The 25,714-nt window shown below is 42.2% G+C and overlaps 1 protein-coding gene across 7 annotated transcripts in view; it reads right to left on the bottom strand.

Annotated features, from left to right (window-relative positions):
* The window catches only part of pard3ab (par-3 family cell polarity regulator alpha, b), a 336,764-nt gene that overhangs the window by 168,419 nt on the left and 142,631 nt on the right, over positions 1 to 25,714 (bottom strand). For 5 of the 7 annotated variants that reach the window (XR_012595967.1, XM_074652318.1, XM_074652320.1 and 2 more), the window contains 2 exons: positions 6,282 to 6,373; positions 2,819 to 2,902 (listed from right to left, as the gene is read on the bottom strand). Coding sequence is in view for 6 of the 7 variants with exons in the window: in XM_074652318.1 (XP_074508419.1) it covers positions 2,819 to 2,902; positions 6,282 to 6,373 (176 nt within the window). In the remaining variant the exon portion in view is untranslated. The remainder of the gene's footprint in view (positions 1 to 2,818; positions 2,903 to 6,281; positions 6,374 to 25,714) is intronic. The other 2 variants (XM_074652321.1, XM_074652322.1) reach the window with 1 other exon arrangement.

Raw genomic sequence — 25,714 nt, 5'->3', positions numbered from 1 at the left:
TTCTAACCCCTAGGACCCTTTTCTAAGCAAAAAATAAATAAATAAAGTGCTTCCAGAGAGCGACAGTAGGCAGCACCATTAAACAGTGATAGCAGGCGGATTGGAGCGAGGCTGGTCTATCACACCGGCAGCATCCGTTGTCGTCCTGTAATCCGGTGTGGCAAACTGGCTTATGCCTCCCCGCACTGACGCAGCGAGAGGCTAACTTCACCTGAAAGGGCGCTTTGCGGATTAGAGATCCGAGTCTGAGGAAAGAAAATCAACCGCGGGTGGGAGAGACGGCACAAACCTAATCGAGTCTTCTTCAGTTTCTAGTCTGTGTCCGTGTATATCGGGGCTTTTTCTGAGGTAGTGTGAGCGAGCGTCGCCTAGGTAAATTGGGTTGATTTTAGGGTTTAATACTCGCCCTCGCCTGAGGCTTATAATTCAATATGAATGGAAATGTGATTACGGAGAGGGCAGAGAAGTTCAAGAGTTGAAAAAAGTTCAGAGACAATTCCGCTGATTGAATTTGAGTGCGAACACAATGCGATTTGCTGTGGAGGGGCTATTTCTCTGATGAAAGCTGGGCATCTTAATCTTGGGATAACGCCTACCCTGACATTTCCCCAATAAAAGAAAAGTGCATTAGAAATGTGCTTTTAGGTTGATTAAGTCGGGCGGTGGGAAAAGTGATATGATCTTGATTTTCAATAAAGCGCGACAGTGAGTTTGTAGTCACTGATCGTGTTTGTGAGTCATACATAAAGAAAGTCCAGATATTTGTTGGCTCTGTGCTGGTGGCAGAAAACCGCCTGGCATAATAAAAACATACCAAGCAACCAATCTTAAACTGGTCTACACTGGTTTTATACATTCTTTAAATAATGAGTATAGGACCTCCATGTAAAGGTCAGCTTCGAACGATGTTACGCACTCAACTATACTGAGGTTTTTAACTGGGTCCTTGTAGTGACTGTGAAAAGCTGTATATGTACTTGAATCACAACCTCCAAAAACTGCCTCTCTGGGTAGATTTAAACCAGATGTGAAATTCCTCTAATTCCTTCACAGCTTAGTTCCAGCTGTGTATGTGTGCTTCTGAATGTGCTGCAGTTATGTGTGTGTGCGTGTGCACTGCTCAACGTACCCTTTGTAACATGTAAAGCTGATGTGACAGCAGCCAGAGAGAAAGATGACGGTCACGTGCAAACCCTAAACAAGCATGATTGATCACTGTAAACTGGCGAAATGGCTTCATGATGCCGGCAGTGCAAACCTGTGTGTGTGTGTGTGTGTGTGTGTATGTGTGCATGGCATTGGGTTTATATGAGTGATGAAGTGATTGCACATGGGCATCAAAGAGGAATGTCCGGTATGCATGTGTGTTTGCGTGTCTCAGGTGATGTAGCACACTTCTCTCCAGTATTTTTTTGCAAACCTCAAAAAGCCAAAAATTAACAAAGCCATTTTTCTTTTTTTACCAGGAACCAAATTCATCAAATGCAAGTTATTTTTTTATGAGTCTACAGTAAGGCTGACAAGTCTTGAGCTAAAAGGAGTAAGTGGGCAATTTTCTTTCCTTTTTTTTGATCTAAAAGCTGTCTGTACAACTCAGGGTTCCACTGCTAAACTGACTAAAAAGTGAAAAAGAGGGGGAAAAAAAGAAAATGACCCAACGTAAGCAAAACTAGTCTGTCTCTAATCAAACACAGCTAGTTACAATACAGAACTATAAACATAGAGACTGAGTGTAGGTCATGATAACATGTTTGTTTTTAAAGGCAGAATGAGTAGGATTTGTCGGTTGTGGTTTGCAAACAACATTCGTTTGGTCAGTGCCCCTCAGCATCGGAGACCGACGCACGGGGTACCCCTCTTGCGTTTCTTTTGGATGTACCAGGGAAGGCGTGTCTATATACGCTCGTTACATGCATAGTGTCCTTTCATAAGGTCGTGGTTGACGATACCCACTAGCCACATGACTAACGACGTAACAAAATAAGTTACTTTTAGTTTCACATGGGACACAAACAGCAGTCTCCTGGTTGAAAGTCTTGTGTTAGTTTGACCCGTCCATGACCCCTCCCGCCCGCCCTGAACGGACTCTCATGCTATTGATACTACGTCACTTGCTCCGACCGTTGAATAACACCGTGGGTGGGTTTACATTGGAGTTAGGTGACAACCTCTGTGCATCGGGAAACACACCTCTGGGAAACACCAGATTTAAAGTGTTGCTTTTGTGTGATTCTTTGTGGAGAAACTCAGTTTTACAGATCTGTCCATTAAATCAACTAATCAATTAGTCGTCAAAAATGTATGTATGAGTGTTTGGTCGAGGACAGCCCTAGAGCTTGGCGCTTTTTTCTGTGCCGTGTCAGCCATTTCCGTAGCCTCCTCTTCGATGCGTGCTTACGATCGATCTGGCACCCGGTCGCTACGTTTTTATAGAGGTTGACAACCAGAAACGTCCCGGACACAGCAACATAAGAAAATACATGCCGAGTCTCTGCAGATACAGACACTGCCACACACTTCTAGTGTGTCAGAAGTGAGGATTGAGAGGGTTTTGTATGAGTCTATATATTGTTTTGTTTTTTTACTCATTCTGCCTTTAATAAAATATATGAAATGAAAAATAAAACAAAAATGTCATATACTGATGCTTCCATTGTCTACTACTACAGTAACCCTGTCTTGTACAAGTCTTAACACAGAAAGTAACTGATTTTAATGGTGTTCTTTATTGAGACGTGTTTTAACCACTATGACCTTGTTAGATGTGTTAAAGGCCCCTGTCTGAACAGCACCACGGCTCTGCTCTGGTTATTGTTACCTGCGGTCCCTGCCACTGAAAGGCACCACGTGGATTCCCAGGGGCCCACCGTCGTTTGACACCTCCACCAGTTTGACTATGTCTCTGGGAGACGGCGACGGATGGGAGATGGAGAAAACCGGAGTGGATGGGTGTGGGGTGAGAGGAGAGGAGAGGAGAGGAGAGGAAAGGAGAGGAGAGGAGAGGAGAGGAGAGGAGAGGAGAGGAGAGGGGTGACACCATGTGGGGGAAAAACAAAACAGGAAATGAGATGATGATGAAAGAAACAAGGTGAAATAAAAACAGAAAGCAAGGAGGTGTTGGAGGAGACTGATAAAACAAAGACAATAAAACAGAGCAATCCAAATAAATCAAACACATGTCAGGGATAACAAGGAACACTAAAAATCCTCACACACACAATTTAGACTCCGTCAATCGTCATGGGGACTCAGACTGTCAGAGACTGAGAACTGTCATTTCTTTAGGGATGCATCTGAATTGAATTGCAAAAAGCTGCAGACTTATTTTTTGGTCAGGGAAAAACTACAATCCTACAATGTTGCTAAAGTCTGACATAAATGTTCAAGACACATCAAGACACATATCTACAAATGTAACACTTCTCCTTCTTGTGTCACATTTTTGCAGCATGTTTGATGTTCATCCTATGTGCAGATGTTCACAGCTGAAATGCGCCTCGCGTTCAAAAAGCATGCTCGGTGCGTGAGGCTCTCTTTGACGACGTTGCTTGCAGCGAAAGAACGGAACCATGTCCTTGTTTTTTTTTTTCTCTCTTTTGTTTCAGATTGCAGCGATTCAGCAGGCCAAATCACAGCCCCCGTCAGAACAAAATAACATCACGTCTTCGACATGCCGGTGAAATTCTGTGACAGTTGAACACTTGCAGTTTTGTACGTTTCAGGTGTGAATGTCTGGACGGAGAGTCAGTGCTTGGTTCTGGATACTTGAAACTGAGTACGACTGTAAATGCGTAAAAACGGCAGTGCACGGTTGAAGAACAGCAACAGACTTAAAGGTGCAGTGTGTAGGATTTGGCAGCATCTAACGGTGAGGATGCAGATATCAACCGACTGAAACTTCTCCCGTGTGATCTAGCGCATAGGAGAACTACGGTGGCTGATGTGAAAACGGGAATGGCTCTCTCTAGAGACAGCGTTTGGTTTGTCCGTTCTGGGCTACTGTAGAAACATGGCGGCTCAGTGAAGAGGGCCCGCTCCCTTTGTAGATCTAAACGGCTCATTCTAAGGTAAAGAAAACACGATTATTTTTTTTAGGTGATTATACACTAAAGAAAACATACTTATTCGTATTATATTTTATTTCGACTTCACTCTCTGCTCAGGTAGACATTACTCCTCTATATCTTCACATAGCAAATAGTTGTTTGCTGCAATATTAATGCTCTGAATTTCAAATGTAGCACCCTTAAAGTGAGGTAAAATGAATTCAAACTTTACCCTATACTTTACACGGACGGATGCTTTTCCGATGAAGCCCGAGGCTGTCTATCATTTCATTGCATTTAACGTGGATGAATATTGTCGATGACATCCTTTGACCCTTTTTAAAAGCAACAAAACACAGTCGCAGCTATTTACTCTTTCCGAGGCAGCGTTCTTCAACTTGTTTGGCTGTAAAACATCTACACACAGGCACATTTTTACAAGATGCCAAATCTACCTAATCTGCCCACAGCTTTGATACAATGACTATGATTAGCTCGGGGAAAATGGGCCCCTCGTTGACAACTAAGAGGCGGGAGAAGCCAGAGTCTCTGGGAAATCATAGGAATAATAACAATACCATACCTGCATATTAAACTGGAAGCATGCAACAGAGCAAAATAACAAAACAAAACACAGTTGTTAATAACGGGAGCTGAATGGGTTAGTGCGTGGGAGAGCTCTGATGGCGAGACGAGGATCATTTTGCTCCAACAAAAGAGAATTATGTAAATCAGGAAGCAGGGTTGAAATGAGATTTTCTACAAACAAACCAGGATTACAATATAGGAGCTGCTGGTCTACCTTTAGAGTACTTATTATGTAGAGAAAGGGAAGAGAGGGGCTGATTTACCCAGGTCAGCGTAGAAGGGAGAATGTAGTTTCAGACAAGTATTTTTCATAGTTTTGGCCATCGTTCCTACGGGTTATAATTGTGTCACTGTTTGAGCGAGATTCTTTCGTTGAGTTCTACGTTATAATTACTGAAATGATGGCCAAAACTACAAAAGAGGACATGAGTTGTAATAACACAGAACTTTCTTTTAGGGTTATGCAGGTGCGGTGATACAAAATGTGTTTCATTCCAAATCTATATCCATTTGGAAAAAGCTGTCAACCAGAAATGTAAAACAAACCATTTGCACAAATATGGATAATTCAATCTCCAATAGTGGAGCTATGCATGTTCACATTAGAGTCAAATTTAGAGAATTTACTTTTTTCCAAATGGTGGATATCACATTTTGAAATAAAACCGCTTAAATATTCAGCAATGTGCTCAACACTCACCACTCTAGTGTCAGCAGGGTTATTGAGTTTCAGCAGGAAAGTGAGGACACAGACGCCCTGTTCAGACCTGGTATTAACATGCATCCTGGGTGATCGGATCACAAGTGGACGGCTCTGAGTACAGGTGTGAACACACCTGAGACGCACTGAGGACTCATCACTCAGACCACATTCAGAGGTAGTCTGGACCACATATGGCCGCATTCTTTTAGTAGTGTGTACGCAAATGTGTCCTGGGCCACATTAAGGACCGCCTACTCACCTGAGAGGTGATCCACAACTATAGCCGAGGGTTGCGGTGTGCCTATACTTTAATAAAGTAACAGCAAACACTTTATTACTCCCACATTGTCAACAGCAGCGCAAAACAGCTTCACTCCTTCCATTCTGACCTTTCACAATAAAAGACCTAGACATGTAGCCTACACTGCATCAAGGAGGCAACTCAACAAAATAGCTTAATATATAGTTATATAGCTTAATAGCTGGTCGTCGATGTGTCAGTGTTATTGTTCTGGTGCTCTGCAGTCTGCACAGATCTGACACATGCCTGCCCGCCCGCCCGCCCGCCTGCTCGCCTGCTCTCATCCCCGGCTCTCTGAAGCTCCCGTATCGAAGTCCCAGGGGACCGACAATATTTTTATGTTCATAAAATGTACCTGAATTCATGATTATGTGGGATATTGCTGCTGCTGTGTCCCGCAGGTTAAAAACAACAACGAATTTGGTCTTTGCAAATGTAAATAATATATGTGTTTATTTGCATACAGAGAGGTGAAGTGAGATCCCGTCACTCGAGACGCATTCTACTGCCAGGTGTGAGCAGACGTACTTAGAGCTCGTCACTTGTTATCGGATCACTCCCCCATGACGCATGTTAACGCCAGGTGTGAGCAGGGCCAGAGAGGCAGAAACTGGGGAAGCTGATCCGTGACTGAAGGACTTACTCTAGTGACCTCACGGGGGTGTGGTCCATGCAGGAGTCGGCTCGACCGACCGGCTCGATCCGGCCGTTTTCTTCTTCTCTGGCCTCGTCCTCCTGGAACAAACAAAGGAGAAGAAGAGTGAGATGGCTTCAGAGAGCGTCGCTGTTCTTCATCAGTACGAAGCGAGAGACATTCAAAAGACATGAACCTGAATCGTGACCTTTGCTGCGTGCCGTAGTCTCTTTCACATGAGAAGAGACTAACCCCAACCTTCAAAAACTCAAGTATCTTTTCAGCAGCTAAAAAACGTAGGCTGAGCCGCTAACCTGACGGAGCCGAGACGAGCAGATCGGAGGAGGTCTTCTACAGGTGTAAAAATGCATGCCCTTTAAAAAGAAATCCTCATTTACTTCAAATTACACTGCCTTTGTTCTCTTCTTGTATTAACTGTGCGTGGACGCTCGGTCTGTTTGAATACTGAAGCTGAGACTCATGACACGTACACACAAACGCACGCTCACTCACACACAGACAGGGTACTGAGCGCGAAGAGGAGAAAAATGAGAAGCAAAGAAAGAAGGTCATTAAAATTTCAGGGCGACACCGGAGAGGAGAGACGAGCGAGCAGCAACAGCAGCACCAGCACCAGCAGCGCAGGCCTCCCCGGCAACCGGCCGCCTCATCAGTATGAAAATGAGCCTGCCGTTACCGTGGCTGCCGTACGGTTGCCATGACATTTTGGGTGCCTGGAGGACGTACAGCTACAGGGCAGCGTATGAGTGCGTACATGTGTGAGAAACACTATGCAAGGGCTTTTGACTACCGTCTTTCAGTTCGGAAGTCGTCTCCTGCGGCTAAAAAGTGCACACTGTCAGAATGAAAACAGAAAGACAACACGTCTCACTCACAGCTTTCTTCAACAGAGAGAGATGCAAATGTGTGAGGGCAGGTAGAGGTCTGTGTGTGTGTGTAATTTTCTAGGGATGTAAAATTGAAACGGTTTCTTTAATAAATAACAATAAACAATTAATTGTCAGCAATGTTTTAAAGCTGACAACAAAGAGGAACTTTCATAGATCCGGACTTATGGTACAAGTTTTTTACCCCTTAGAGCTAATTGTATTGTGTCGTATTGATAAATCAAATAAAAAAACATTAAGAAACATGAACTTATTAATAAGAGGAACGCGATAAGCATCTAACATGGGTCATTTGTGTAGCCCAACCCAAAGAAAATAGGCATTTGCATCATAAATGTAATAAAGGGGACATATCCTACTCATTTTCAGGTTCATACTTGTATTTTGGGTTTCTACCAGAACATGTTTACATGCTTTAATGTTCAAAAAACACACTTTTTCTCATACTGTCTGTCTGAATATACCTCCGTCTGAAACGCTCCATTTAAGCGCCTGTCTCTTTAAGACCCCTTCCTGAAAAAGCCCAGTCTGCTCTGATTGGCTTGTGAGAACAATATAGTGCACCTTTACAAAAGTAGTTCTCAAGCTGTGGGAGATATCTTTCAATGAGCCTGCATGTGAGATAGGACAGTCCAGTCTCACAGCAAAGCGTGTAATAGACCCGTCTGTCCGCCAGAAGAAAGTGCCACGTTTGGCGTCGCCGAGATGTGAATATTACAAGGCCGCACGAAGGTGTTTTGTAGTGGTTGTCACGTGAGATTTGTCACGTGTCGTGCAGTCTAACTTCAGAGTTAGTTACGTAGTATATAAAGTGGGAAAGACCACTTATGGTGGGCGGGGTGGTGAGGTGGTTGTCTCCAACAAACACAGGACTTTCAACCGGGAAACCCGCGTTTGAGACCGATGTTTTGTTTTGCACGTTACGTTAGTGATGTTATGTCACGTGTTCTGTAGTGACGGTTGTAACGTTTTCTGTACCGACGTTTCCGTATGTGTTTTACTTAGTTTACCTACTTATTTTAAGCCCAACCATGACGTTTTCCCTTAACCTAACTAAGTGGTTTTCTTGCCTAAACCTAAGTCTGTTTGTTGCCCCCTGCTGGTACTGCACGTTCACACAGGCACGTAATATTCACGTCTCTGCGAGGCAAAACGTGACACTGACACGCTATCCTCTGGTGGAAAGGCGGGTTTATTACATGCTTTGGCGTGATATTGAGTTGCATAAGAAGGGGAGCAAAATCTGAATGGCTTGTTGAATCACATGTTTTCTGATCTAGGCAGCCCACAAAACACTGACTGGGTTGTCTTATTTCACAGTTTGCCGGTTGGCTGACACTCCAGATATCCAAATATATGAGCACAAGCACTGTAAAAAGTGAGTTTTTCTTGATAAGTCCCCTTTAAAATGAAGAAATGCTGCCACTCCACCTGTCGTTATGCAGCAAACTAAATGTTCCTGCATCACCAAAAGAGGATTTTTGCCCACAAATGCCTCATTGAAGAAAAACCTTAAATTGTTCTGCCTTGATGTCCTGACAACAGACATGAAAATAAAAACCCTTTTTTAGACTAGAAAGAAGACAGTGTGGTTCTTTAAAGACATTTCTCGGATCAGTGGACAGCAGCACTACATTCCAAGAATTTTTTACAGCACTATAAAATCCTAAAAGAATATGAATATTCATAAAGAGAACATTGTCAAAAATGTGCTCTATCCTACCATATTGAGAAAGCCTATTACATTTAATAGTACTGTATAGACTCTTTTCTGTTCTATGTATGGAGGAGCCCTTCACCCACGATCATATACAAGAAGAAACAATGGCACACATCCTAAAACACACAGATAAAAAAGAGAAAGTCCAGCAGACAGAGAGAGAATAACAACTCAGAGAGCCTCAGAAACACATCTAACGCCATTCAATATTTATCAGGAGACGAGGACGTGAGGCCGGGGGACATCAGAGAGGGAGAGGAGTCGCTATCTGAGGAAGAGCAAATGAGATCGGCATTCATCACAGCGTATGCAGCCATCGCACAGACCCTTTATTTCAATACACACCATCTCTGAGGAATCTGGCTGACGATTCTATTCTACAGCCAGACAGAGACACCGTGTGTGTGTGTGTGTGTGTGTGTGTGTGTGTGTGTGTGTGTGTGTGTGTGTGTGTGTGTGTGTGTGTGTGATAAAGGAGAGAGGAAAAGCAAGTGATGGAGAGACGGAAGTAAAATTAGAGAAAAAAACGGAGACAATTATAACTAAAAAGTGTGTGGTAAAGAATGTGTTTACAGCATTATATATTAATTTATAATATCTGCCATGGGTCAATATATACAATCAATTCTGGAACAATATCATTAAAATACATGATATATAATAGCCGCCATCTGATGCAGTGGTTTGTTTTTTCTTGAGTTCCCACACACCCTGTTGCTTCGTGTCCAAAGGCAGATGAACATAATCTCCAGACTACTCGGGTAGCAGCTGTTGTGAAGCTTTCGATCATATTAAATGAACTTCATCAGCGGATGGAGTTTCTTACATGTAGTTGTCATGGAATGACATGTTTCTGAGCACTTTTAGGGAGGTCTGTCAATTGATTAAAATATTTAATTTTGATTAATCGCATGATTGTCCATAATTTATTACACATTTTTTTATCTGTTCAAAATGTACCATAAAGGGAGATTTGTCAAGTATTTAATACTCTTATCAACATGGGAGTGGTAAAATATGCTGCTTTATGCAAATGTATGTATTTATTTATTATTAGAAATCAATTAACAACACAACTACGACTATGACTTGCCCCAAACTGCATGTGATTATCATAAAGTGGGCATGTCTGTAAAGGGGAGACTCGTGGGTACCAATGAAACCCATTTTCATTCACATATCTGGAGGTCAGAGGTCAAGGGACCCCTTTGAAAATGGCCATGACAGTCTTTCCTCGCCAAAATTTAGCGCACATTTTTGGAGCGTTATTTAACCTCCTCCCTGACAAGCTAGTATGACGTGGTTGGTATCAATGGATTCCTTAGGTTTTTTTAGTTTTATATGATACCAGTATCTTCCCTCTAGCATTAACCTACAACCTAATCTTACTTACAGTAAGGCAATATATTGAATTGTAATCGCTGCATCATGATACGTATCGTATCACCAGATTCTTGCCAATACACAGTCCAAATCTCATCCATGTAGACTTGAAAAAGTTGGTTTAAAAACACAAGAAGTCCTTAAAGGGATAAGGGAAACTATCCCTTTAAAGTTCTCCAAAAAAAAAAAAAAAGGAAAATTGACTATTGACTAAAATCTCAGGTATCAAATGGTCAAATCCATCTGCTGACAATTGTCCTGTGATATGATGGAACGCTTCAGAGCACCAAAGGGACCTTGTGGTGAGAAACTGCTGTTTCAAAGGTTGGAATGAAATTTGAACCTCAGCTGATGGAGGTGATTTTTCAATCGGCCTTTCATTCTTTTCACTATCTGCTGTTCTAAAGGTTTTAGGTCCACCTGCTCTGGGAGACTGACAGCCTGCTCCTGTTTTGCACTGTAAAGAAATCTTGCTTCGTAAAAAAAAATAAAAAAAATAATTGTGGACAAAGTTCTGTGTGATTGTACCTGTTTAAATTGCTGGTTACATTTACATGCTAGCCATTTTATTTTCTCTTTGCTGCATCCATTTGATATTTGTTGCTTTTACAAACTAGTTTCCTCCCAGAAATAAATAACAAAATAATAAAAAAAACTATGTGGTATCAGCTGTGGAGAAAATAACACTGGCTTCTTCCCAGCATTAGCACCAACTCGCGCTGACTTGAGCAGTCTGATTGACAGATGGACCAATCAGCTTTTACTTCAACTTCCCCGTCCATTCCAGAAGGAGACACTCAGGGAAGGCATCGCCACACTTACCCAACCGCACCATCAAGACGTCGCCCATTCCCGTTCCTGGGTAGTGGGCCGGGCGGGCGAGCAGAGAGATAGATAGCGGCATTAATAATTCAGGGCTGAGTCGGGGGTTAATGGCTAGCAGGCAGACAGGCAGGCAGGTAAGAGGACGAGCGGCCGATGTGTTTTCCAGCCGAGTCATTGTTTGTTTCCTGGATGTGGAGGAGGAGAGGCAAGCGGGCAGTTTTCAGGCTCGGGGGCTCATTAAAGATTAATAGGAGAATCCATTGGGGCCTGTCCTTTCTATCTCTCAGACTAAATGAAGTGGTCTGCGCCTAGTGTCTGTGTGTGTGTGTGTGTGTGTGTGTGTGTGTGTACGTATGGGAGAGAGAGAGAGAGCGAGTGGAGTAATGCTGCACTTTAATGAAGTGCTGCCTGCTCCCATTTCCTGCCACTTTGACCACACTGTCACATACAAACTGATGTGGATGTGTGCATACAGACACACAGGCGAGAGATGGAGAGAAGTCGCCGACGGGAATCTTTAGGGACAGAAAACAAGCATTGTCATGTTGAATATTAAATGTTGCATTAAGGTTTAAAATATGTAATAATACATTTTAAAAAGTACAAACGATATTTAGTCATTTGTGGCACTGTACCTGGATCCTATCATTTATTTAAAACAGCATTAAAAATCTAAATCAGTTTAAATATGAATGATTTATTCTCCAAAATATTATACCACGGAATTTTTTTTTGCTCATTAGGTTTGATGCCGTAGTTTCCCCATCTCCAGATTGACAACCTCTGTGAAAGACTTGATAGGAAGTGATTTAAACTGATGCAACAGTGAGAAACGTTGATGCACCTTGTCAAGTGCTAATTAAGTCAAGTCAAACTAATTACTGCCTTGCGGTTGTATGCCTCTGCCAAACAGTCACGTTCCAGTTTACATCCATGTCTGTCCAAAATGTCATCGCTTCATCATTTTGTGAATGATCATATATCAAGGGGAATGGGAGTGGCATGAGGTTACAATGACCTTGACCTTTGACCACCAAAATCGAATCAGTTCATCCTTGAGTCCAGGCGGACGTTTGTGTCAAATTTGAGGAAATTCCTCCAGGCGTTCCTGAGATATCACGTTCACAAGAATGGGACGGACGGACGGAAGAAAACACAAGTCCTCCGGTCACGGCTGGCGCTGGTGCGGAGGCATTAAAAAGCAGCATCACATAAAGTGATGTGTCTTTCACACGTAGAATTTCACACAAACAAATCAACATCATGATCTGAGTGAGTAGCTCTGCTTTTCCTGCAATGTGTGAAACGCAAAGTGTTTCCATACTTTACTGGATGTGTAATGTTTTCGGCTCTCTACGGCCGGCTTGTTTGTTTTTTGAAACGGACTACAACACTAAAAGCGGTAACTTCCTTCTACCTCCACATAGATTCAAATTAAGCAAATCTATTAATTCTGGCATTAAAAAATGGATTTTAAAATCGTAAAAAAGAAATCGCAATCCATCGATTTTTCCTCCCGCCCCTGGTTAATGTATAAATGTTACAGTTTAACTACTGTTTAATATTTAAATAAACATTTTAACTTAACTGGTTTTGTTTTTCTGTATGAAAGAAGATGTAATGGCACTTCTATTGTCTAAAATTCTTAATAAATTATGTAGAACTCAAAATTTGAAGTTTTTATAGATAAGAAAGAAAAATTACCTGAACAAAAACTAATAAGTTGGCAAAACTTTTATTACTTGAAATCGTTAGTATGTAGAACTCAAAATTTGAAGTTACATTACATACAGTATGAATGATAAGTTATCTCAACAAAAGATAATTAGTTGGCTCAAATGAAAACAGTTTTCCTCAAAACTTCCTCAAAAATCTAGTGCAGAAAGTTGCCTTAAAATTTGAAGTTTTGCGGACTTTTTCATTTTTACAGTTTATCACACTTTTACAGAGTTTAGCAAATATTTATTCAAACAAACAGCTGGTTTAAGTGTTGCCTTCACTGGGTATACCCTGAGGACGGCTTTCAGCTTAACTGAGGAAGTTTTACATTGGCCAAGAAAGACTGATAACAAACATTTTCTGCTAATTGCCATTTGATTAGGGCTGTGTATCAACCCTCAAAGCTTTATGGGTACCAACTGAAAGGTGTCCATACCATCTAAAGTAACAAATGCTGAATTTTTGGTCAGATTTGCAGTCTAGTTTTCTTATTCTTTGATTCAGATTTAAACCAAACATTTGGCAGTTCTAGACCAGAGGACTGTACTACAAAGCAGGATTTGTCATCAGCGAGGTAACTTCAGGGTTACCTCTGGGTTTTCCATCCTACGACGGTGGTTCACTTCTTACCGGGGTAGATCGCCATGGTAACTTACAGTATGCTGAAGACCTAACCTGCTCCGAAGCAGGTTATGTTCCAGATAAGAGATCAACTCGTATAAAAGCGTCGCCTGCTGACCAATCAGAGCTCGGTGCACAGATCGTAGGATAATATTACACAACATTAAGAAGTTACCGTCATAATCCAGACTAAAAACAACACATTTTAAACTGACAGATGCAGGAAGGACAGCTGGATTTATGCTGTGGGTGTTTACCGCTTTGAATTATGTTTTTTAATTTATATTTTTACTTGCTCCTGAGTTCGTTTCACACCGTTGGAGACGAGGACGCAGCTGAAAGAAGGTTGAAATAGCCACGCACGCCGTCACTTTGTTAAAGGGCATAATGAAGTGTAATCCATTCATCCATTACACTTGTATCTACAGCTATTTATATCTAGACGATTATATCTGACATTTGAGTGTTCCGTTAAATTAATAAGTCTGTTAATTTACGCATTCACACATCAGGACTTTTTTGTTTTGCCAGCTGTCATTCCTGCATTTAGCAGCTTCAACTGTGTTACTTTTAGTTTGGATTAAGTGTTTAACTTCTTTGTATTTGTCTAATATAGTTTGCTCTTCCTTTGTAAAATGTGCCGCTCTGTCTGTCTGTCTGTCTGCAAATCTGTAGACTTGTCCATGTCTGTGATTGGTCAGATGCTGCAAACACCACCCCGTTCATGTGAACGCGCTCGTAAGAAGATTGAGAAACCCTGGGTTGACTTACTGAGTTGATTACCAGCATCGTAGGACCGCTTATCGGGATCACAGTTGTTAGGGTTAATGACGCCAGATAATGATAAGATATCCTGGGTATGTTGAACTCGCTCCGTAGTACAGGCCTCAGATTGGGTTGCTTGTGATTAGCAGACAATAAATATTTGAGTTTAAATGCAATCTACTCAACAACTTCATCATCTTTGTTTTACTTGAAACATAATTTAAATCACCTTTCAAAGAGGGCAACCACATTCAGAAATATACCCATTTTATCTTCAAACATAAGGAATAATTGTGGATTCCTGTTTAAGTGATGATTGCTTGTTAAAAAGTATGAAATTGTTCCATTAAGACAAACTTGTTCATTTGCAAATACAGATGCTCATTCCTTTCCTAATGAAAAACACACACACGACATGTTGAACTGGAATACACATACCATCCACAGAGAGAAACACACACACACACACTCACAATCCATCACTGTTAACTGGTATCTGTGCCCTCTCCAGCAGAGCTCCATATGTTCACGACCGGATGAAACACTGAACCAGAGACTATAAATTAGCCTCAGCCTCTAACCTCTAACCTGAAGACCACGACACACCATCTGGGTCTGAGTTTGAAAACAAGAGAGTGAGATAGATGATGTTCAACTAATATGCCGCACCATCTTCACGTAGAAATGTCCGTGAGGAACCGCTGTTCCAAGCAGAGTATCTGTGCTTCTGAAGTTCACCACAGGTGTTCTAAGATTACACTCTGGTTGCAGAAAGAAGTCTGATTGTATAGAAGTCTATGAGAAAATGAGCCTATACTTCTGACTTGATTTATTACCTCAGTAAACATTGTAAACATGAGTTTATGGTCTCAATCTCTAGTTTCAAGTCTTCTTCAATACAGCATGATGTTCATTTAGTAAATGATGGTCCCATTTAGAGTCAGATAGACCATAAAGCAGGGGATGCTTTAGGGCGTGGCTAACTTGTGATTGACAGGTCGCTACCACGGCGTTGTCCGGTCTGGGAGTTGTCCGTATTTCCGTCTTACAACTTTAACCCTTTCACTGTGTGTTTTCAGTTTATAGAGTTAATTAAAACATTTTGGTAGCATAAAAATGTCTTATTCAGATTTTGGTCCACAAACCAATGAGTGACGTCACGTTGACCACGTCCACCTCTTATATGCATTTCATGGATGTAATGCAATTTCCTCCAGGCATTCCTGAGATATTGCTTTCACAAGAATGGGACAGACGTAAGGTCACAGTGGCCTTGAACTTTGACCTTTGTGGACGTTTGGGCCAAATTTGAAGAAATTCCCTCCAGGCGTTCCTGATATATCACATTCACAAGAATGGGACGGATGGACGGACGGATGGACAACCGGAAAACAGAACGCCTCGGGCCCCAGCTGTCGCTGGCTTGGAAGCATAAACAAGAGCAGCAGACAGAGTGAAAAAACAGACAAGTGAAAAGAAATAAAAAGCTACAAATAGCTTCTGGGTCAGCGGGTTCACCCCTTTCAGGAAGAAATAAAATCTGATCAAGCTCTTCGGAGGTGAGACAACAAACACACACACACACACACACACACACACACACACACACACACACACACACACACACACACACACACACACACACACACACACACACACACACACACACAGAGAGGTGTGCTAATCTCACAGACGGCCTATCTTCAGATTTCCACCAAAAGCCACTCGCTGAAGGCACTCAGAAGGTTCATTGCGGCCCGCCTGAATGGGCACCGACACATTTCATTGTGTCAGGGCGATGTAATGATCAGACATCACTGCACATGACCTTCTATGTCTTATTTACTGGGTCAGTCAACGAGGTCGGAGAATCTGCCGTACTGATGCTGGTGTAGGATGTCAGGCTGACACCAACTGTGAAAGGGAATCCGTATCTAACATTTAATTTAGCTGAGTGTCTCCTGAATTAATTTCTGCAGAGAAAATAGCAAAAAAAAAAAAATAGTATATTTGAAAATGCCAACCCACAGAGAATAGAAACTACTGAGAAACTGAAGTCTACTGGTTTCAAAGTTTTAGATGAGGCAACTTTGCCGTTTTCTTAGGATCAAATAAACCCGATGCCCCTGATAATGTTGATACTGAGGAGCACAACACGTTCCCATCTGTCATGACAGGGAGACGTTTGATTAATGTCGACGCCGGGCTCCGTGCGAGACCACAATGCATCATTAAAAGCAAGCTTTCAATTACAGATCCCTGCGCTAATTCAATTAGTCTCCTTTGAAGACACTTTGATAATGGGATCCAGACGGGCCGACGGCATCGTCAATAACTCGAGGATTCATTGAGCAGAGAGGACGTTATCTGAGTTTATATCATTCCGGCTGCCGGTTGGGCCGTTACACAAGAAGAGGAGGATGGCGCATGCTCGTGTGGTATATAGATGGAATATAGAAAATGGGGAGAAAAAGAGGAAGAAAGTCATTGTGTCTGCGTGTATGTGACTTTAAAAGAGAAGATATTATCTGTGTGCATCTATTAAATGGAAGCCTGTGCATCTATGGTTGTGCATAACGTCTCGTGTCTCTCAAAGGTCTCCGTGAGGAATCTAATATTTAGCCATTTTTTGTAAATCTCTATTCTTATACAACTCCTGCATGGTTTGATTATTGTTAACCTGGCGGCAAACCACCAGGTCTGAAGCCAGTGCTGAAGTGCCTTAAACTTGCATTCTTTCTAACAGCCAGCAGGGGGCGACTCCTCTGGTTGGAGAAGAAGTCTGAATGTATAGAAGTCTATGAGAAAATGAGCCTACTTCTCACTTGATTTAAGAGATGAACCTTTATTAATCCCCAGAGGGAAATTTGGGAATTATTACCTCAGTAAACATTGTAAACATGAGTTTATGGTCTCAATCTTTAGTTTCAAGTCTTCTTCAATACAGCATGATGTTCATTTAGTAAATGATGGTCCCATTTAGAGTCAAATAGACCATAAAGCAGGGGATACCAAACTCGTGGCTACCAAACGGCAGTCCACAAACCAATGGGTGACGTCACGGTGAGGACTTAACAGTTGGTTGAAATATTTTCTAGTATTGTGTTTTCCTCCATTTCGGGGGGACTTTTAGACCTTTTTCTGATTATTTTCAAGTGCAATTCTTTATCTAAGAATATTTCAATATTTTCTTTGTATCATTCTTTTTGTGATTTGTTGACATTTGATGTATTTTCTTCCTTTTAAAAAGTTCATCTAAATGGTTTTGCTTGACGTTCGCATGATGTCATCAGTTTTGTGCCTACTGTATGTATATAGACACATACAAATTATGGCCAAAAGTATGTAGACAGCCCATTGGTCCGGGGCTGGGTTTCATGGTTTAGGCCAGGCCCCTGTGTTGCAATTAAGAGAAATATTACACTAAAGCATAACTATTATATTCTATACAATATTGTGTGTAATTGGGGTAATGTCCTTAATGTCCCTGTGTACAAAGCCAACTGCAAACCACACCTGATCACCAACATCAGTGTTCAATGTCTAATGCTCTTGAGAGAAAATCCTTGCAGACAAAATTTGGTAGAAAAACTTCCAAGAACAGAGGAGGCTGTTATTTATAGCAGCAGAAAGCTATCACATATGAGTGTAATGTTCACGTGTCCACGTACTTCTGCCCTTTGTCATGCTCGGCCAAATAAAGGTTAGAAGCTATAATCCAGTGTGCAGAAAGCTCTGCTTTTTTTTCCCCAGCTTGCCTCCACACATAGTGTATCTGCAGCGCAGCGTCTGTGTATATCACAGAACTACCAGAGGCAGTAGCAATAACAGCGTGAACAAAATGAGACTTCCAGCACTTCCTAAATTACCACGGTGCTGCTGTAGTGATCCACTTAATTCAACAGCAATTTCTGCAATCCAATTCAATCAAAGCGGATGGGGTTGGTGGAGGGGTATCACCACGGCGAAATATGCGCCGCAATTTTCTCAGAAATAATAGACAATGGAGGCTCATCAGGAATCGAGGCAATTTCAAAACTCACATTTTAGGAGCCGATGTCCCCTGAGAGCTCAGTCAGTGTCACTCGAAATGGATTTGCAGAAGGTGTGAATGGCACTTGTTGTTCTGCTTGCGGGGGTGCGTTTGATTCAGCACAATAAGAAGGGCGGAGCACGATGATTCCTTAACAAATTTTATATAGATATCTTCTATGTAAAAAATACTCAGAAGTGTTTCCAAAACAATTTCTCCTGAGAGAGCAGAGGAGATGGATTAAGTGATGGGACTAAGGAATGAAATACTAGAGAAAAAAAAAGTAAAAGTAGACAGACGGATAGACTGACGGAGAGGCAGATAGCGAGACAGACAAAGACACATTACACAGAGGGACAGAAAGCCACGACAAAGCTCGTTCAAAGGATGAAAAATGACACTTTGAAAACTCTCAACTCTAAACCTGAGGGGATTCAGGGAAGTTCTGACATACAGTATTTTTGGTTGCCAGAGCAGAAAAAGAAGCAAAAAAAAAGATTGAGTTTGTTGATCATTTTCATTAACTTTACCAAAGCATCAAACCAGTTATTTTTTATGAATAAAATTTCAACAGTTACAAATTTTCTAAAACATCAAGTAAATGAGATGTCATACTTGTCCGAAATGGAACAGGTAGGCCTATTAAAAAAAAAAAAAAAAATCAAGAGGGATTTGGACAATTATTATAATGAATTAACATCCAAAACATACAATTACACATCAAAGCCACCAGACTCCATTGACAGAAACAGTCATTTTACCTCGCAGATTGTCGTAAAACACACTTCATTCAAACTCGACAGAAACAAAATCAAAACTGTTTCGGTTAGTCTTTCCACTGTTCCAACAATCAATTACTGACGATCCCTTTAGTAATATATGTTATATATTCATGTTATATTGGATACATATTTGCAATTCACAACCTCTCTACAAGCTAACACTTCTTTATGAGGCTGAAATTCACCCTTAAATGTCCTCCTTTTACTGCGCTGAGGGGCCTTGCCCGGCCCTCTGAGGCTGTCTGGCATTCCACTGGTGTGGATGGATTATTTAGACAGTAATGAGCCGGAGTCAGACTGAACGTTGATGTAGGCCTGAATCCAACACACACTGACAAAATCAGCTTGACTTGGCTCTCCTGACAATGTCAAACATGACACAGGTGGAGAGAGTGTGTGTGTGTGTGTGTGTGTGTGTGTGTGTGTGTGTGTGAGTGAGTGAGCGAGAGAGTAGGATACAGTAAAGGAGTACAGTATATGGAGTGTAAGTGAGATGGAAAGAAGGAGGAAGAGGAATGTTTGCAAAAAAATGTGTTTCTGTGTGTGTGTGTGTGTGTGTGTGTGTGTGTGTGTGTGTGTGTGTGTGTGTGTGTGTGTGTGTGTGTGTGTGTGTGTTATACCATATGTAACCCATATGGGAGGCGGAACTATGTGTCAACTGGAATGGATCAAGCGCACGCACGCTATGATGTTCAATTCCTTTATGCATAGAAAGCAAGAAGTGTGAGCGGGACCCACGATATGTTGGGTGACAAATTAAAGTGTGACACCTACATTAGGTGTCATAGTAAGGTGTTGGGCCACAATAAGCCTTCAAAACTGCTTCAATGTTCTTTGTCACAGATTCTACAAGTCAGTCCAACTCTACTGGAGTTAACATTAACAACATTCCTCCAAGATATCCCCTCAAGGTTCCTGGTTCGATCCCCGGCTCCTCCAGAGAGAGTGTCGAGGTGTCCTTGAGCAAGACACTGAACCCCTTACCGCCCTCATGGGCAGGTTGGCACCTTGCATGGCAATGTGTGTGTGAATGGGTGAATGTTGGCATGTGGAATGTGGAATGTCGGAAGACTAGAAAAGCGCTTGAAAATCTCCCAAAGGTATCGATATGCAATGATTAGCTGATTAACTGATGGTCAGAAAATTAAGAGGCAACAATTTGGATGATTGATTAATCGCTTTAACTCAATTTTTAAGCAAAATGCCAGGTGACTGTTTTGTCAGCTGCTGTTTCCAAGGTGGACTTGCATTTCTTTTTTATGGACTTGCATTTATACAGCTCCTTTCTAGTCTCCTGACCACCCAAAGCTCTTTACACTACATGTCAGTATTCACCCATTCACACACATATTCATACACTGATGGCAGAGGCTGCTAAGGTGACAACTTCGCCCATCAGGATTTAATCTAAATACTCATTCACACACCGATGGCACAGCCTTCGGGAGCATTTTGGGGTTAAGTGTCTTGCTCAAGGACACATCGACATGTGACCCGGAGCAGCCGGCCTTCTGATTGGTGGACGACCTGCTGTACCCTCTCAACCACAGCCGCCAACAACAAGGTCAAGAATGAAATTTGAAATCTCAAATATGCTATATATATCTATATATAGATATAGATATATCTATATATAGATATAGATAAATATATCTATATATACACACACACATTTTAAATTTTTTTCTATTACATGGCTTTGTTGAATACTGAATTGTGATTGGTCAATCACTGCATTCTACGGTCTGTTGGCATTCTCACCGCTGCTGTTGGTGCCTTCAAATGAAACTCGTGAGCTTGTGTTTACAACATGGGAAGTCATGTAAACGATGTGCGTGGCGTTCAAGTGGTTAAGTCGTGAAGAGCACCGCTGCTAAGCAACGGCAATATTAACGTTACTGTCGGCGTCTAGAAGCCACAGAGGCTAACGATTTAGCAAGCTCGCAAGCGGGAAACATAATGCAGTAAATGCAAAGACATAATGACAGAGGAGAAAGATGAGGCCGTTGGGAACATCAACATTTTCCTCAGACATATTATAAAATTACCAAAGAAAAACAATATACGACTAAAATTACAATATATTAACTTATTATGCACCGAAAAATTAACTTCCATGGCCTCTGCAATTTCTCACAACGTCAACAAACACATCGCAACTCATGAACTCAGAGCTTTCAGAAACTTTCCACTGACGAGGTCGTGAATACATCATCTCGTAAACACGGTAAACACGACCCCATTTGAAGGCACCATATGTACAGTATAACAGACCGTTGCTATGGACGCAGTTCTGATCTCAGAGTCTGGAGGACCATTTTTGCAGCAAATTATAGATTTTGTAGGCAAGTAGCCGTGGAATAAGCGGGATAATGTACAGCTAGCGGATCTTTGTTGTGATATAAACCCCTTTCAGGGCGATGCAAGACCCCTCCGCTTCGCCCTGTCCGGAGTTATAAAATATAAAATATAAAAGGTGAAGCACTGAAGCATTGTGAGAAAAATACATAGTCTAAACAAACGTGAAAATGTTCAAATCTCTGCAAGAGAGTTCGTTTTCAGACAAATATCTCCAAAACAAAGAGAGGGACGAGGATGTGGAGGTTTTTGTAACACCGTTATAAGAATCATAAAATATTTATATGTGATACATTTCTAGTGAGGTAAGCAGAAATATTCCCCCACAGCTACCTGTGGATAGAGCAGAGCTGGGCTGTTGAGGGCATGGAGGATGTTTCGGTATGAATTTTTCAGTTCGATAAGCATATCAACACCAACCAAAATACAGAGCCGGTATCACAAATCAACGCTGTTAAATTCCAGAGTTTTCTTAACTAAAAGTAGAAAATGATGACCCCTAGCTACTTCAACGTGCTTTATGATCGACCTGGTACTCCGTTTAGCCGCGCTGATCGGCCAAGATCGCACTGAAATTCTGGGAAGCGTAACAAAAAAAAGTCAACTTTGCAGACTTTTCTGTGTCTGTGTGGTTTCATCAGATGTATGGGAACTACCGCAGGTCTAAACCTCATGGTGCACTCAGTGTATGCCCTAAACACAGAGGTGACCAGGGTGGGAATTGGCCAGTCACACAGCTTGTTACGTGATGCACCGTTTACCGAGATCAGGCTCGAGATGGAGCCGCTGCTGTGGAGCAAAATAACAGGCAACGCCGACCAGACTACCCCTCTGAGAGGAAGGGAGCTGTGGATAATGGTGACAAGCATCTCACGCACGCACGCACGCACGCACGCACGCACGCACGCACGCACGCACCACATGCACGCACGCATGCACGCACACACACACACAGAGCTGTAGAATTGTCAGATTGAAGGCCATTATTCTGGCTGACTCTAACTCTAATGGCTGCTGCTGAGAAGAAGAGTGTGTCTACATAAACAAGTGAGGGAGAAACTGAAAAAACTCACACTCACTCCGTATCTCCTGCATCTCCTCTCCCTCTTGGACTTTGTTCCTACTTCCTGCTGCAGTGCTGTGCAGCAGTGTGTGCTGCTCCTTCAGCAGAACACCTCCACAGCTGCACATCTAACAGCACAACCAATGACTCAGGAGCTGTATATGAACTAAGACTGAGAATGTGAACTGCATCATTACTTACAATCATTTCTTTCTTATGAGAGTTTGGTTTAAATAATGATTCATGTTAAGTTACTACATGGAACTTTTAACTGGTTATGAAAAAGTCTTGGTGTAATACTGATGCCTCTATATGACCTAGATAAGCAAACCAGACCATCAGCTATATAGTTATTCTTAATGACTGTAATCAAGTCCGATGCCCTGCAAAATCAGACAAAATGATTTATGGCGCGCAGGTTCACCAGAAACTCCTTCAGCGGAGCCTCCGGCAGTAACCAGCCCACCGTGGACAGACCCAGATCCGACTTCGCTGCCACCTTCGACCTGCAGTCGGAGCTCCAGCGGGAGGTGGAGACCTCCACGCCCGGCAGCAGCTGCTCCTCGTCCAGCCAGGAGCAGAGCTTCACCTCACTGGGAACCAGCACCAACACAACGCTGCTGGAGGCCCAGGCCGTATTGCTGGGCCGGCTGGAGGGAAGGGAGGCACGGGAAAACCAGAACCAGGACTGAGTGGGCCAAACTGTCAGACCCTGCTGCAGTAAAATTAGATGTTTTCTAAAGGGACACTGGTGCTCGGAAACACTACCGCTTTTGTCCACAGGGACCGCCAAAATAAGCACAAAATTAAAGTTCCTCGTAGTAGCTTTAAAGGTATAATATGTAACAGTAGTCGGTTGTTGTTTGTAAACACAAGGCATTCAAAGTTCGCCACTCCTCTAGCTAGAGAGTGAATGAAGAGAGGGAGCGGCGTTAGTGTGAACAAAGCTGTGAATCGGAGAAATAAAATGTTATTTTCTGATCGTTTCAGTGGTTATGTTCTAAAGCACAAATAAACACAACCACACCTCCGCACAACCCTGCGGGAAGGTGCCGCGTTTGAATGAATGCAGCCGAAGTGCAGACTTCTGTCCTGTGTGGAAGCGCTGCTCTCAGTAAAGGGGGGGGGGACACTGTCTGGAACACATGCACATAAGAACACACAACCCCGTTCTCATCTGTGAAATACGGCCGCTTTGTTCTGACAGAGCAAAAGGGGGCCTTGTGCCCATCGATGTATAATGCTTGGGCCTGGGTAACAGACGTCAAACACATTGTGCGCTGTTATTGGCTGGGGGTTACAGCCCCACGTGGGGCAGAAAGACTGTTTGCAGACGCCCAGAAACATCCCCAACACAGCAATATAAGAAGAAAAGAGAAAATACAGGCAGAGGGCAGGGTCTCTGCAGAAACAGACACCAACCACACACTTCTAGTATGTCATAAGTGATGATTGAGAGGGATTATTTTTGTATCAGTTTACACAGTTTTTTAGGAAATCCTTGCATATTATACCTTTAAGTTATAATTTTTTAAGCAATGGCTTTCTCATTCCAAACTGTTTCTGGGACAGCAGGGACACTAAAACCCAGATTTAAGAATGCCTTTTAAACTATTTCAATTCATTTCTGTAAGAAATCCCACCTAAATCTGGCATTAGAATCAATACAAGTTCAAGACTTGATGATGATGATGATGATTAGGATGCAAATACACAGAAAATTGAATCATCACACACAGTCAATCATGTCTTTTATGTCAGAGTAACAGATGTTTTAAACAACATCCCATCTGCAAACAGATACCACATGATTCCCAGTGCTTTGGGTAAATGTTGGTGGTTCAGGTGTTGTGAGGATCAAACCTCTGATCCTCACAGATACAGGGATGTATCTGACTGTTTTCCATTTGCAGGATTTCATTGTCAGAGCACAGCAGGCCTCAGTAATGAGCTCTATCCCTCTTCTGTCAGATCCTCCTCTGATAACAGCTGACACCTGCTGTTGTCATCCTTCTTGTCTTTGATCATTTTATGGACCTCTGATAAACTCCTCCGCAGAACACTCTTCTCCGCTCTCATCTCCTTTCACCAGCCAGAGTTTCCATCTCTTGTTCATTCTCTCTGCGCTAATGATAAACCCGCGGGTTTACACAACGGAGATTCTAATCTTTGATTTCTGTACTGTATGTGTTTCTTACCCTTCCCTGTAGCCTCAAGAGGTGGATTAAGTTTGAGAAAGAGCTACCATCTGCTCAACCTGGTCAGGTCTATTTTAGGTGTAATTAGATCTCGGTAGCAGGTGATGAACAGGAAATGATGCGCTTGTGTGTGTGTGCAAAGTCCTGACGGCAGGTTGCACCCTGAGGTGGATATCCCCTCGGGGCGAAACTGCAAAGCCTCAAGAGGGGGAGAGCTGTCTTTCATCTTCCCTCCACGTCTCTACTCCTGCTCTCTCGCCCTGTCCCTCCCAGCTGGAAGGGATCTGGGCTCCTACAGCTCTCTGTCATATTAAAACCAAAAGATCAAAGGCGATGAGGAGCGCAGGAGAACAGGAGGGAGAGAGAGAAATGAGAGGAATAAAAATATATAACGATGTGAAGAGCAAAGAGAAAACAGAGGATCGATAGAGAGAGAGACGGGGAGTACAAAAGAGAAGAAAGGACAGGTGGGAAACATGTTCTATGACTTATCATATGTGGGGACCGACTGCTCTGGACTTCTAGAAGCATTTGCATTTGCTTGATGCACGAAAGAAGTTTTTAAGTCAAGAATAGGTTCAATCAACAGAGAGAGCAGTCGTACTTCCATTCCACTGTAGAGCGAATTTTAGGTGAACTTTTGAAATGTCACGAAAGAATTAGGCGCGTTTGCATCAAATGGTTTAAAGCGAATAAACTCGGCTACAAACAGGCTATAAACAGAGTAGAAGAAGAAGTAAAGGTTAAACGGAAACAAAACAAGTGGGCATGGCCATCTAACTTCTAATCTACGAGAGAAGAATGGAGAGAGGAGTTTGTTTCAATTGGGTAAGTTTTAATTTGTTTAAGCTGCAACGAGTAATCAATTAGTTGTCAACTATTAAATTAATCGGCAACTATTTTGATAATCGATTAATCGGTCGGAGTAATTTTTTTAAGAGAAAAAAAGTCAAAATTCTGATTTCAGCTTCTTAAATGTGAATATTTTCTGGTTTCTTTACTCCTCTGTGACAGCAAGCTGAATATCTTTGAGTTGTGGACAAAAGCAAGACATCTGTGGACGTCAT

The sequence above is a fragment of the Sebastes fasciatus genome, chromosome 11 (genome assembly GCF_043250625.1).
Source record: "Sebastes fasciatus isolate fSebFas1 chromosome 11, fSebFas1.pri, whole genome shotgun sequence".
Classification (NCBI taxonomy): domain Eukaryota; kingdom Metazoa; phylum Chordata; class Actinopteri; order Perciformes; family Sebastidae; genus Sebastes; species Sebastes fasciatus.
The sequence above is the reverse complement of the archived record's forward strand: the minus strand, read 5'-3'. Positions and strand labels throughout refer to the sequence as shown.